Below are 14,667 nucleotides of genomic sequence, written 5' to 3'. Positions count from 1 at the left end.
AAAGGACAAGTCTAGTGTTGCGGTGATAACAAACCTCATACACTTTCATGCGTTTTTTTGTTTTTTTTTTTTTTCTTTCTTATCCACAGCAAATCACTCTCTGGGCCATCCCTCTCCTCAGGACCTCATTCTTAGTCCTAGTGAGGGAAACCACTTGTCTAGGTCACCTGAGCTGTCCCCTTTTCAACAATGAAAGTCCCATGGCCCAGAAAACCTCAGAAGTTGGTCGTCCAGTGAGGGGCCTCTCTGACTACGCGATGCATTTGCAGTGGCATATTTTCTGAGTCTTGGCTAGCTGCCATCCAGTGCTGGATAACATATACCCTTAAGGCACTAGCAAATAGAGGCACCAAAATGTAAAATATTTTTATAGTTACATATTTTTTTAAAAGCGTGGGAGGGTCAGAATTAATTGCCATGGGTTGGTCAGAACTTTGATTAACTTCCATATGGTTTTAGATTTAAATTTGAATTCTCCTTGGGCAGAGGCACCATAATCTCATGTTGGGGCCTCTGTAGGTTTTAAAAGTGGCCTCACTTTTTAGAATTTAAGACAGAAAATAAGCATTTCTATCTCCCCACATATATACGGTTGCTGTTGTTCCTCATCCCTTTCTTCATATCCTTGTTTTGGTCTAAAGCCACTTCCCTTCAGCCTGAAGAGCTTCCGTTAGAATTTCAAATAGTGGTAACCGATGCTCTCAGCTTCAGTTGTCTGAAAATATTTTTATTTTGCCTTCGTTTTTGAAAGATTTTTCCCCACTGGAGATATAATTCTAACTCAAATTTTGTTTGTGCAGTTTAAAACTGATTCCATTCTTACTCCCATTGTTCTGATGAGCACTGGCTCTCGACCTAATTGTTGTTGCCCTAAATGTAATATGACCCTTATTCTCCTGATGCTTTTAAGGTTTTCTTTTCAGCCTTCAAATTTGACTGTCAGTCATGTTCTCAGTTGTGGAGGCAGGAGCTGGGCTAGAAGAAGAAGAGCTCATAGTTCCTGGGTTGGGTTAACATGTTCATTTTTAAGAATGGTAACAAAACAGAGACACCAATGTCTTCCACTGATTTATTGTGAAAATGGTCCAGAGAATTAGGATAATGGTTAAAAAAACATTAGGAATGGTTTTTTGCTTTGTGTTTTTAATGTGGGAACAGCTACCAATTTCTGTGTCCTAGCACAACTATAGAGCAGAGAAAGGGAGAAGGGGAAGCTGCAGAAGAGGAAGAACAGAACAGTCCCTGGGTCAGAGAGAACTTGGGATCTAGAGCACATGTGGAGCCATTAGCCTTATGAGAAGGAAAAGAAAACTTACCCTGTAGCATGAACGAAGACCTGCCAAAGCAGGGAGGGTTAAAGATTGCATGGGAGAATTGCCTATTGGATGGAAGCCTCTGTTTTTGCAGTGTTTGAGGCACAGTCAGTAGTGCAAAGTGAGAGGTAGGGTGGGGAGAGAGCAGGTGCCCTGGCCTGTACCCCCATTTGAGGATTCCATCTGCTCCTAAGGTCAGCCTTCGTCCTGAAGACTGGAAAGGAGCAATTTGAGAGGCTTCTGGGCTTTTCAACCAGTGTCCTGGGACTGCTGTGCTATAGCTGCCCTGCTTCAGGCCCCTCCTTGGAAAAGGAGAGAGCTTGTAAACGTCAGGTCACTTGGTCATTTCACCACAAAATCTAAGGGAAGGCCTTGTCCTGTACTCTACATTGAAATGATGCACCCGAGCTCAGAAACCTCCCAGTCTCTATCTTAAGCATTTGAGAGACAAGTTTTGGGTTTTTTCCTCCTTCCTCCCCCACCATATAGTGGATACCAGTCTCTGTGATGTTGGTCAAGTCTTCTGATCTTTCTGAGTCTGGCTCCTCTTCTGGCAGATGGGTCATAGGGGCACTTGTACTATGGAATACCAGGTGCCACACAGATAGGTATAGCCCTCCTTCCTTCCTCGTGACTTATATATTTCAGTCTTTGCCTCTTCAAGAAAAGGTTTAGCGGGAATACTAGAATACTGCGTAGCCAGCAGCACTGTTTAATGAAATTGTGAATCAGTGAAGTTCTGCTGCCTCTGTTTTCTCTTCCTCCTTGTGATGGAGTAACCATTCTGTTTTAACATTTAAATAAAATAAAGCAAAGAGAATGACACTAGGAAAGGGAAGGCAATGCCACATGGGATGACTTGAGTAAAGTGAGAGGTGAGAGGAAAGGAAAGGTTTCGTGGCCTGTGGATCTGGGAGAAAGGAATCTTTCAGAGATTCAGCAAAATTTGGCAACTGGGAGATTCAAAGCAGATGAACTAGATTGTTGAGAGATGGAGCTAGACCAACTTGGGTCACAACAGGTTAGAAGAGGAATCAGAAGCAAAGAACAAGAAGCAACCTGTCATCTGATCCTGATTTCTCTGCCCACCTACGTGGCAGTTCCTTATCATGAGATGGGCCCCATCTTGTTCTGTGCCTTCCTGCTTTGTGGCCAGGCACTGCCCACTCCATGAACAAGCCCCTGTATTAACCACAGGCATTGGGCCAGACACCGTAGTTTCTGAAGAGTGAGTAGGAGGCAAGAAGTGAAGACAAGGCCAGGACTGAGTGTACTTTTGAAAGCCTTCAGTTGTCCCTCCCGCCCAAGCGTTTTCACTTAGTGAAACACTTGATAAAACCACAGCTTTTCAGACGTCACTGGGGATTGAGGTGCTCCAAGCCTGCTGGGGAGCTGAGGGTCCTGGTTTCTTGCCCTGGCTCTGTTGCTGGCCTCCTGTGGTCCTGAGCGGGATCTCACTCATCTCTGGAGCAGCAGCACAGACTTGATTTGTGACTGTACTTCCCCCTTCCTCCTACCAGGCAGTTTTGTATAATGTTGGAAACATGGCCTCTGAGTCCCCACAACCTATGTTTAAAGTTCAGCTTTGCCACTTACTAGTCATGTAATCCGGGCCAAGCTAACCTATCTTTTATATTTCCTTCCTTAAGTCCTTTATTTGAAAATAGGGCATTATATTACCTGCCTCCTGGGTTCATTTATAATTTACTGAGATAAGTAAAATACATAGTATTGGCACAAAACATGGAACTATGTGAGCAGTAGCTAGTGTTATTTTTATCATAATTATAGAGACATCTTCCCTCTTGTGCTGTTAACATGGGGATGGGGGTGGGGGTGGGGGGCTGGTAGGAAAGAAATGCTAAGAGGTGGGAACATGATGAAAATCTTCATGCCAGGAGTGGGCTGGGAGTGGGCTCAGCCCCACAAAGCCAACCCCAGAAGTGTGGAGAGCAGTTCTCAAGGCAATAGCATTGACTGTGCCTCAGTTCAGACCTTTGGTTAGAGGCCTAGGATAACACAGCACCCATCTAAGGGTGATGGAGCCCTAGCCTCGGCGCTTCATGACCTGTGTGTCCATGAGTCTTAAGGCTTTATTACGGCTACTGCTTTTCCAAAGAACTTTTCTGTCCCTTGATTTCCCTTCCTCAAGTCTAGAAGCAGCTAAGAAATGCACAGTTCTCATTGCGGAACCAAGCTTCCATAGAATTACAAGATCAGATCAAGAGGGCTCCAGGGGGACTTCTGAAACCATTGTCCTCTCTTCTCAGCCTGTGGTCTAGGCCTGATGGCTGAGCTGGCCTTCTGCAGAACCCCAAGAAGAAAGAGATCCAAAGGTCAACAGCTTCTGATAAAAGCCACACATAGCTTTGGAGAGGAAATGAGCTTTGTGACCAAGGATACACAGAAGTCAGGGGAAGAAACAGTCAGGGTTGGCTGGTGCCCATGCTGGCCCACAGGACAGTTTGGGAAAGCACCCTTGGGTGGGTGCTTAGCTCAGATTGCCTCAGCCTCTCTGAGGCTAGTCTAGAAGGAGCCAGGAACTCTTAGAGTAGTGTATCTTTAACCCGTCCCTCTCCAGAATCTGGACTTTTTATATATATATATATATAATTGTTACATCATTTTTCATTTTTGCACAATATATGCATTTTCATTTTGGTTATATTCCCTGTACAATACCCACCCCCCTTATTTTGGCCCTAATCCCTCCTCTCCTCACCCACCCCCCTAATCCCCACCGCCACCCTCCCGCCCCCGTTAGTGTGTCTCTGGTTTATGGTTGCTTATTGATTTTGATTTTTTCTTTATTATAATTAGTCTTTTTCCTGGCCCCTTATTTAGGTTTTCTAAATTCCTGCTATGATTGAGACCATCCGATATTTTTCTTTTTCTTTCTGCCTTACTTTGCTGAGCATGATCCCTTCCAGCGCCATCCATGTTGCTGCAAATATTACTCAGCAATCAAAAAAGAATCTGGGGCCTCCCCGGTGGCGCAGCGGTTGAGCGCTGGGTTGCGAAGCTGCCCGCAGCCTCTGCAGTGCCGGTTCGATCCCCGGCTGCTCCCCGGCCACCGGAGGAGGGTCCCACATGGCGCGCAGACCTCTCCTGCCGCCCGCTGCTCCCCTCAGCAGTGTACTTAGGTCCTTCTGCCTGCTCTGCTCCCCGCTCTGGCTCTGGTGAATTCTCTCACCCTCCCGTGCTTCTGACTGTACCCAGTGCTTATATAAACAAAACAAACAAATAAATAAATAAATAAAACATGCCTCTATAAAAAAAAATTTAAAAAAAAAAAAAGAATCTGGACTTTTTAAGCCCTCTCACAGCTGGCAGGGCATGAGTTCAAGAACGAGTTTGGATCTAGTTAGGCCTCTTCGTTTTATAGATGGAAAGATTGAGGCCTGGCGTAAGAGAGTGACCCTAGGCCCTTTGGAGTGGGCCTGTTGTCTGTCAGGAAAGGCTTCTCAGATGAGGGACAGGGAAGCATCAGGGGGCGTGGTGAGGAATAGAGGGACCCTGGGGGTGACGAGAACCGCATGAACAGAGCTCCAGTGCAGGAACAGAAGGTGAGCTCAGCCCGGACCCCAGCCATGGTCCGACTGGGCTGATGGTCAGATCAGGGTTTGCCTCCCATAACTGGGCCCCACCTGAGTGTCTTGTCCCCACTTAGCCTCTGCTCCTAGCTGAAGCTGCTGAGTTTGCTGCTCTCCTTAGCACAAGGAATTCCTAGTCCCTGCCTTAAGAGAGGATTCTGGGAGCCGCCCCAGGGGAAGGCAGCCAGCCAAGTAGGTGAAAGTTGAGCAAGGCAGGCAGCTGTACTGAGCCCTCACTCATCACAGAAGCAGAAGTCCCTTGGCAGACCCACCTCACCCTCCAGAGCCAGGCAGCTGCTTGCTTACAGTTTCCAGCTCTTTGGGAAATTTTGCTTCCAGCCTCCAGCGTCAGCATTTATGTCATTTAAAGAGCTGCTGTGAACAGGAACAAAACTTTAGCCCTGATTCTAGGCCCAGAGACTCACTGAACAGGGGCAAGGGAGTCGGAGTGCCTTGGGGAGATACTGTTGCTCACCTCTGCTCTGCCAGGGGCGCTCTTCGTCTTGCTCTCTGCAGCTGGTATTGGCCTTGCTCCAATTCAAACTCTCTGTTTGATGAGATATAGCACTGACCAGAGCTTTGGTCACTTTCGAACTTTGAACTTCATAGTATCCCTTGGGGTGAGAAGACCAAATAAATGTTCTTAGCTCTGTTTAGCAGTGAAGATACTAAGACCCAGAGAGAGACAATGTCTTTTTTTTTTTAAGGGTATTTTTTTTAATGATTTATTTATTTATGCATACAAGAGCTGGGTACAGGCCAGAGATGCGCGGGGGGGTGAGAGGATTCACCAGAGACAGAGTGGGGAGCAGAACAGACAGATTGACCAGAACACACTACTGAGGGGAGCAGCGAGCGAGACAGGAGAGGTCTGCCTTGCCATGTGGGTTGGTCTGTGGCTGACCGGGAGCGAACTCGTGCTGCAAAGGCTGCAGATTGCTTCATAGTGCGGTGCTTAACCCCTTGCGCCACTAGGGAGACCCAAGAGACAGTGTCTTGGCCTCAAGTGAGCGCAACAATTGGGCTAGGCCACAGACCAGTGTTCTTCATTTCTATCCCACTGCCTCCCTTGGAGAAAATCCTTGGGACACTATGAAGCAGGGATTAGTAGGGGCATCTGACCCTCCTCCCTCCTGGGAACACGGCCTGGTCAGGCAGACTCACCTAAGGGCCCGTGTGGAAGGAACCCAGAACAAAGGCTTGGATCGGATCATATTTCAGACCAAAGAAATGGGCTGGACCCTCCTGACAGGGAAGACAGCCTCATCACAGGGCCTGGCTGGAGAGGCGGTCACCGGCCAGGATAAGTGCTTGAATTATAGAGCTCATCCTCCTGTGTTTCCTGCTTACCCTGATCCATTTTCAGGTGAGGAAACCAATGCCCAGAGAGCAGCGACTTTCCAAAAGGCAGTGGGCTAAGAAGTAGTAGGACCAGGACTAGAACCAACTCCCCTGCCAGGGTCAGTCTCTTGATTTTAGGATCCCCAGGAAGCCCCTATTTTTCCTTCCACCACCACCTCTTCCCACAATTCTTTGCTTTCACCCCAGCAGAATTCTACTTTTGGCACTGAAGGCTCCTTTGAGACACATTTGTTTCAAGTAATAGGCCAGAAAAACACATTTATATTCAGGGCCTGGGTGTCCAGGAGCTCAGAAAGAAGTTGGCCTCCATATTTGAAAATGGGAGAATTTAATGGCACAGTTGAGTGGATTGCAAGGGGGTGGTCTGAGAGCCCTTGGCTTTCTGTCACGCTTGACACCCAGACCACAGTAATACCAGTGTGTTTTTCAGCGAAGACAGTGATGAGCCCCCGATCTGCAGATCCCCGTTCACTGGGACAGAAGGATAATTCCTCCCCCAGACATTCAGGACCTTCCCTCAGCAAGCATCAACTCCTTTTTCTATGTTCATCTTCTGTTTTTCATATCTGCAGTTCAATCAGGCTTATCCCCAATGCTTTCCCAGCCAAAAAAAAAAAATTCCTTCTTTACACCTTTGCTCAAGCTGAACCTCCACCTGAAATACCCTCTTGTCTTCCCTGTTCAAATTCAGCTTCCTTGTTGGTTCAAGTCCACTTCCTCTAGGAACCCTTCCCGGGGCACCACCCCATGGATGACACCCACTGTCCACATTCCACAGGTCCTGCAACCCCTCAGTCTGATGATTCTGCTTTCACAACAGAAGTCCTAGGTCCTGCAAATGACAGGCTGTGGTGACAGTTTTCTTGTGCCCCTCAAGCATTTCAGAGGAGCAGTTAGTACATGTGGGGATGTCCCTGCTCTGGGCAGTTTAACCTCTGCCCAACACTCCAAGGTTGTTTTAGGGTATCAACTCTGATGAGGAAAGAACCTTTACTACTAGTCAAGATGTTTTTTAAACCCTGTTGAAGTCAACAAAAACCAAATGTTGCTGATCGTGTGTTCTCTGACCTTCCACACCCCTGCCCTGCCCTGTACACAGAGCCAAGCCCTGTCCTGCTTCCTGGGCCTGAGCTATGCTGATAAGGCCCCCTAGATCACTGGGGTTTATGTAGGTGCGGGGAGTTTGGCTGAACCAGCCACATTTATTTCAGTTCCCAGACTGATGGATGCTGTCCCAGGAACAGGTGCAGGCCTGTGCTCAGGCTGTTTCTTGCAGAGGCATGCCCTCACCCCACCCCCAGCTCTGTTGAAACCCTGGCCATCTCTGAGCCCACCTCTGTGAGCACCCCTTTGCCCAGCTGGGAAGGCCCAGCTTAGTTATTAACTACTCTTTTCTCCATGCCCACAAGCTCTAGGTCTCACCTCTGTGATTGTTGGGCAGATCTGCATCTGTCTCCCTTCCAGCAGCCCTTGAGGACAGGAACCGTGGAGACCTAATGTCCTTAAGAATTGATCGTGTTTAAAAATTTTTTTTAATTTAAAATAATAATAAAATTAAATTTAAAAATTAAAATTTGTAAATAAAAATAAACTATTTAAAATTAAATAATGAAATTTAAAAATTAAATAATATTTTAAAATTAAAAGAATTGCTCAGGTTCAGTAGATGTTAGGTTCCTGAAAGATGTTACGAATCCCCAATAAAAGTCTTTTGACTGTCACTTCTTCCATTGAGGTTCTAGTCCTAGAGCACAAGACCCATGTCAACCTCTCCAAAGCAGAGAATACTTCTCTTCTGACAGATGACAGAGCGACAGGTTTTATGATTTGAAATAGAGGACCATGCTCTTTAGCCTGTTTTTCCACCCAACTTATAGAACACGTATCCCTTTTACTGTAGCAGAGCGATAAATGGAAAGATACAGCCGGTCACCCAGTGCAGCCAAGGCACGGGAATGGGGGTTGGTGTCACCTCTGATTTCTGAATAGCACAGGAGCCAAGTCTTGGATCTTGGGAGTAGAAGTGGGCGTAGGGAGGCTTAAAGTACTATGGAGGCTTTGACTTCACTGAAGTCTTGGCACATGAGAGGTCAACAACCACAGGTTCCAGAATGAATGAATGAGATGTTTCTCGTAAGAGAAGGTCTTACCCCCACCCAATTTAAACCTCTGATCTGCACCTTGTCTTACCCTTTCACTGGTCTGGAGCTACCGAGTTCCTGTCTTGGACCTGGTCTTAAAGTCACAAGCATCAAGCCCAATCCATGGGTACCCAGTCTGGAGGAGGCCAACAGGCAGAAGCACTCTGCCTCCCCTGGCCTGAGGCATTATGGGGTACAGCAGCTCCCATATTTTGGAAGGATGCAAAAGGATAGGCTTCCTTTCACCCTTTTATCCTAGGCCTAACTAGAAAACAGAGAGCTGTATCTTCTAGTCTCTTTCTCTTGGTTCTCAGGAAACCATGCCTGAAGACTTTGGGGCTGAGAGCTTGCTCAGGTTGTCGACACTCCCTTGGCATGCAGAAATCCAAGTGGGGCCCTCAAGGTTGCCCAACTCCCATGACCCTTAGCACATTCCAGCTGCTACTCTAATTCTATTTCCCCAGCTTAACTCAGAGCTACAGGGGTTCAAGAACTGAGTTCTGTTCATTTCTATGTCCTCTCACACTAGGATTACAAGGTTAAAGAAACAAAGGGAAGACAGGGCTACTGACTGTTACCAACCCCAGAAGCATCTCTTGCTGTACATGTTTCCCATTAGCAGAATTGCAAGGGGCAAGGAGATAGCCTCACTCTCAGGGTCTCACCCAGCTGGCTCTTGGTGCCTGGGGAGTGGTGCCATGTACACTCTGTGCCCATCAGCTGGTGCACAAGGGGCTCAGGGAGAAGAAAGGGACTCATCCACAGAGCACGCTGCGGCTCTGAGGTCAGCCAGTTTGCCCATGATAGCAGTTCCTACTTTCTTTCAGCATTGCCTTTTCCCTGAGCTTCCCCAGGCCTTATTCTCAGCCAACTGCAAGGGTGACTTTCCTGTATAGCCTTGAATTTCTTCGGGGCAAGAACCTGGCCTGTAGGTACACACACACACACACACACACACACACACACACACACTGGAATGAGTCATAGAGGAGCCAGAGTACTATGATGCCATAACCCAAAGGCAAGCGCCGTAAGGATGGGATTAATGATACCCCGTCGGCCTGAGAAAAGGAGGTGTTTGGTAGCAGGGCCACAGGTATGTGTTCCATGTCACCTGGCTGCTCCAGGAACTCCCACAGGCCGTACAGAGAATATATTATTCACCATCATCTCCCCAGCAGTTGGCGCAAACACGGGATGGTCACAGCTCAAAGGATAAAGGCCTCGTATAGACTCATCCAGCCAGAGAAGGGATGAGGCTTCAGACCTGTCCTGGAGGTGACTGCCTCGCCTCTCCAGAGGCACAGAGAGAGTCTGAGCTGGCGTTCACATCTGAGTGCAGCTGCCCAAATAGTGGGAACTTGTTTTTATTGAACTTGAACTGTGGTCCCTCATCCGTGACATGATGTACCCACCTCTGGGGCCAAGGTTAATGTTAAACAAGACTGGACATGTGAAGTGCTTGGTAAACCAGTCAGCTGAACAATGTTAGCCAAAGGATCAAAAAATGAGGGGAATCAAATCCTCTTTTGGAGGTGCAGTATCCACAGTGCTAACCAAGCTTGCTTCTCCATCTCTAGGACAAGAACGAGACCACCAAGGGAGCCCCGTCCCGAAGGCCTTATCGTCCCAGACCTATCTCGCTGCCTCCCAACCTGCCCGAGGAAGAAACTCGTAGGATCGCACGGATATTTTCTTCCCAGTACTCTCAGAAAGACTAACACAGCCCGAGAGACTGGGGTAGGATACACCTGTCCATCTCCCTCTGCCTTGTTTGACTCACAGGAAGCACCAGCTCTGCTTCCCTCAGGGCTGCCAGAGCCCTGAAACCACCAGCAGCCTAAAGTGTCTCCTGACACTTGAGACCCAAACCAGCCCAGGGTCCACCTGCCAGCACCGCCCTTCCTTCTGTGATGAGGCAAAGGCTAGAAAAAACATGATTCCAGCGCCCAGGTGACCCACCCATCTTTGGACCAAGGGAAGTAAGCGGGCGTCTTTCTACTGAAAAATTTCTCCCAATGTCCTTGACAGCACCGCCTTCTGCCCACCGTCCATTTGAATGATGGGCCATTTTTGCATTAAGGTTTAGGGGAGGGTGGGGAGTGGTAGAGGCATGAAGATTGTGTGCATTGTACATACACAAGGAAATCTTCAGGCCACCTCCAGTTCATTTGCTTAGGAATAAGGTATTTTATAGATATAAATTATTTTTATGCTGTGTTGAAGTAATCAGTAGGAGAGAAGGGGAAATCACCTCCTTCAAACATTTTATCTGATTGTCTGAAAATTCTAACCATGCTTTTAATTTATTGTTTTTACCCAGCTCTGAAGGTCATTGCTTCTGCCTGTGTTTGAATAAAGTCATATTGGTTTTTGTATTCTGTGCACAAGTGTTTCCTGGGTTGGCCAGAACTGGAGTATTGGGAATTCTTTTGTGCTCTAGCAGCCAGAGAGAAAGCTTGACAACTATACAGTCCCTGAGAGAAACACATCTGGAACAGCAGGCTAAGTCACCAGGAGACTTCTGAGCCCAAAGATCGGGTTGGTCCAGATGAGGATAGAACAGTATTTTCTTTGCTGGCACCTCAAATCTGTCAGCAAAGTAGGTCCACTAAGGATCCCACATCTCACTAGGTCAAGAAACTCTGGCTTAGACTGACAGACTCCAAATATTTGAGCAGCTAAAGTAGTCAAGAGCCTGTGGCCAAAGATATACAGAGGCAAAGATGTACAGAGTGACCGGGGGAGAAGGTTGGAAGGGAACTAACATGTTGTGCCCTGCTTTCCGCCCCAAGCCCAAGTCACCTCACTGAGACCTACATACATGTCATTACTCCCATCTGGTAGTTCAGTTGAAGCTCAACGGTGTTAATTCTGTTGATACAGCTTGGAAGTGAATCCCCAGAGATGTCACAAGGTTTCTATGCTCAGGATGCAACCAGTAAGTGCTCTGAATTTGGGAAACTCGTGAGGAAAGGCTTAGGCTGGGGCAGTCAGGGAAGGCTTCCTAGAAGAGATGAGTCTAGAAGTAAGCACAGAAAGCACCAGGAAGGCACTTGGACCACATGCAGCTAAGCAGGGCAGAGAAGAGACCTGTAAGACTGCCACTTCCCTGGTAGGTCCCCTCCAGCCTCAGCCTCCATAGCCTCATCAGTCAAGTAGATAATAACCCCAGTTTCATAGAGTTGCCATAAAGATTAAAAGAGATGACACTTATGAAAGTGTTTGCCTGCGTTTGGCACATAGTGGAAGCCGTGGAAATGTCAGCCCCACCCACTCCTTCGCCACTCTCCTGGAGTGAATCAGGTGATGGGCAAGCACACCAGTAACTGCGAGGCGGGCAGGGCATGCCCGCCAAGGGTACGTGCAGAGTAACGCAGGAATCCAGGAGGGACGGGGCTCTCCTCTGGTGAAGTGCATGCTCAGCCCCCTAACCTTCAACCTGCCAGTTCACCCTCTCCTCAGAGACTGCCTCTCAGGTCACCAGCCAGGAACTTCCAAGGCCTGGGGCCTCACCTTTCTTGAGGCCACAGAGAATTTACTGAGGGGGCAGTTAAGGGCCTAGCCAGAAGGGTTAGGCCTCAAGTGAAGAATATTCCTTGCAAATCCTGCCCTAGCTCCTGTAAATAACCTCATCGAAGTCAAGTTAGGGTAAGGCCACGAGCAGTCCCCCTAACCAAAGGCTCCCTGGGCATCTGAAACCCACCATCTGCACTTACAGTGTCGGTTATTTAACTTTACTCTGGAAATTGGATCTTTATCCAAACAGTAGCGCAGAAGTGAAATGCCTTGCAGAGCATGGGCTAAGGCATGAGGTCCTTGTTCCCACCTCCACCTGTAACGAGCCAGTGTCTCCCCCACTTCCTTCTGAGCACTCCTTCCATGGAGTTGTGAAAATGGGCGTGTCTGATGACCCAGACGCTGGTTGATCCCCACCCATAGCGCCTACCTTGGAATTTCTAGCATAGGCTGGACTCAGGACAGGGAACCAAAGCAGATGTGTGTACCTGGCCGTGCCTCAAGAAGCTCCAAGTCCAGTGTAAGCTGACGCTGTCATTAAGTGTCTCCAGGGGCTGCTATCCCCTTGTTTGAGTTCCTGCTGTTTATCAGGAGCCCCCCCTAACCTCAGCAGCCAGAGCAGCCTCTTCTTTCATAACTCTAAATGTGACTACCTGTTCTGCTGACGCTAGGGCTGGGCATGGTCCAAGACAGAGGCTAGGACCGTCCAGGCCTGCCCTTGAGTGTCTGCTCTTCCTGACCACCTGTCCCACAGCCATGGTTCTATGCCCAAGTCCAGAAATGGCCACTGCCTGTTCCTCTGCCCCACCCAGTTCATTCCCTTCCCACTTCTCTAACATCTCCTCCCCACCCCTACTTCCCTCTTCTTTTCTCTGTCATCTGGATCCCAGTTCTAGAAGGGCCCAGCCCTTATCCTCAGTGCCTACTGCTGGACCCCACAGTAGCTGCTGCAGAAGAACCCTTCCAGCGCCTCCCTCCATAACCTCCCCTGCTCACTTTGGCTCCAGCGATGCCCATGCTGAAGCCTCCAATGTCCTGTCATCTGGAATAGGTCACGGCAGATAGGCCCAAAGTACACTACAGTTCACGGGCCAGAGGTGGGGCCCTGCCACGCATTAGCTGTATGACCTGAGTAAGCCACTGTCATTGTCCCTCCCTCAGTGCCAGAATCTTCAGCCCTGAAAAGGAATGAAGCACTGATCCATGGTACAACATGGATGAACCTTGAAAACATTACACTAAGGGAGATAAAAGCCTGTCACCAAAGGCCACATATTGCATAAGGACTTAGAGGAAATTTCCAGAACAAGCAAATCTATAGTCAGAAAGCAGATTATGATTACTAGAACTGGGGCTGGCAGTGGGGCCTGGAGCTGGGACTGGGCTGGGGCTAGGGGCTGCAGGGGGTGACTATGGATGTGTATGGGGAGTTTTTGCAGGGAAGGAGTAATGAAAATATTCTAAAATTGATTGTGATGATCGATGGCTGCATAGCAGCGAGTACGCTAGGAACCACTGAATTGTACCCTTTAAGTAGGTGCATTGTATGGTATGTGAGTTACAGCTCAATAATAAAGCTGTTACTTAAAAATCCTTGGGATCCTAATAGTACATACCACCTAGCTGTGAAAAATAAAAATACTGTATGAATGTAAAGTATCTAGCATGCAGTAGGCAACCAAAAATGAGTGATTGTTGTTGTTATTATGAAGAGGAGAGCCCTACCCAACCTATCACAGAGACCTTGACCCTTGGACTCTCAAAGGTGACAAACCCACCCCCCCCCCCGGCCCCTTATCATCAGAGGTAGCCCTTTCAGCACCTGGAAAGAGCTATTTTAAAGAACCCTAAGTCAAAGGAACTGAACCAGATCTGGAACTCTGACCTTCCCCCTCGCCTCCCTGCCCCTCACCAGCCATCTCTTGTCAAGTCATGCTGTCAACTAGCTTCTCTAGGGTAAAGTTTCAGGTCAGCTGGACTGTATAAAAGATAGGTGCCAAGCCCGAGGCAGCAGATAAAACAGCGAATGGCAAAGAGGCAATCAGATCCCTGCTTCCACCTCCTGGAATGGAACCCTAAGGATCCTTAAGGAGCCCCTGTGCTTCCCCTTCCCTGGCTGGCCTCACGGGTAAGACCCCATTCTCCACCCCCTTTTTCTCCTCCCCTTCATGGCAGCTTACAGAGAGCAGCAGGAGCCCTCAGGGATCACAGTATGACAGGGGCTGCTAGAGAGTTACTTTAGCCCTCACCTTGGCCACAAGAGGGAAACGCATCCCTGATGAGAACACTGATGGGACTGGGACTCTCCCCAACATCCATTTCTCTCCCCCAGACTCCCTTGCTTGATCTGCTAGCAGCTTCTGCTGGGATTTTGCAAATATCTAATTAAGAAGTGACTTTCTCCTTAGTCTATCCCAGAATCCAGCCTTCTTCAAAATCATAAAGTCCTCCTCCATCATCGCCATGAGGGGCCCAGAGACCCCTTACCTAAGTGGGGATTATAGTGCACCTCTGACCTGAGACCTGGCCCAAGCCCTTGCTGAGAGGTTTACAGAGCTTGCAGAACTCTCCACCTAAGTGTCCTCAGTGGGGTTGCTGAGGGGGCTTTGCCTGGAGGCTGGAGGTGGCAGGGCACATTATGGCATCAGGCAGCGTTTCTCAAAATGGGATCCTCCGATCCCTGCTTCAGAGCTACCACCGGGAATTTGTGTGTAGTGCAGCTTCCCAGGCCTAGCCCAG

At 48.4% G+C, this 14,667-nt stretch overlaps 1 protein-coding gene across 1 annotated transcript in view; it reads left to right on the top strand.

Annotated features, from left to right (window-relative positions):
• C2CD3 (C2 domain containing 3 centriole elongation regulator) overlaps nucleotides 1–10,130 on the top strand; it is a gene marked incomplete at both ends in the record, with an annotated part of 107,652 nt that extends 97,522 nt beyond the window's left edge. Inside the window, one exon of the mRNA XM_084242013.1 lies at nucleotides 9,990–10,130. Coding sequence (XP_084098139.1) covers nucleotides 9,990–10,130 — 141 coding nt within the window. The remainder of the gene's footprint in view (nucleotides 1–9,989) is intronic.
• Between the last annotated feature and the right edge of the window lie 4,537 nt (nucleotides 10,131–14,667).

The sequence above is a fragment of the Talpa europaea genome (assembly GCF_964194135.1).
Source record: "Talpa europaea genome assembly, chromosome: 1".
NCBI lineage: Eukaryota > Metazoa > Chordata > Mammalia > Eulipotyphla > Talpidae > Talpa > Talpa europaea.
This window is presented reverse-complemented; position numbering and strand designations above follow the sequence as displayed.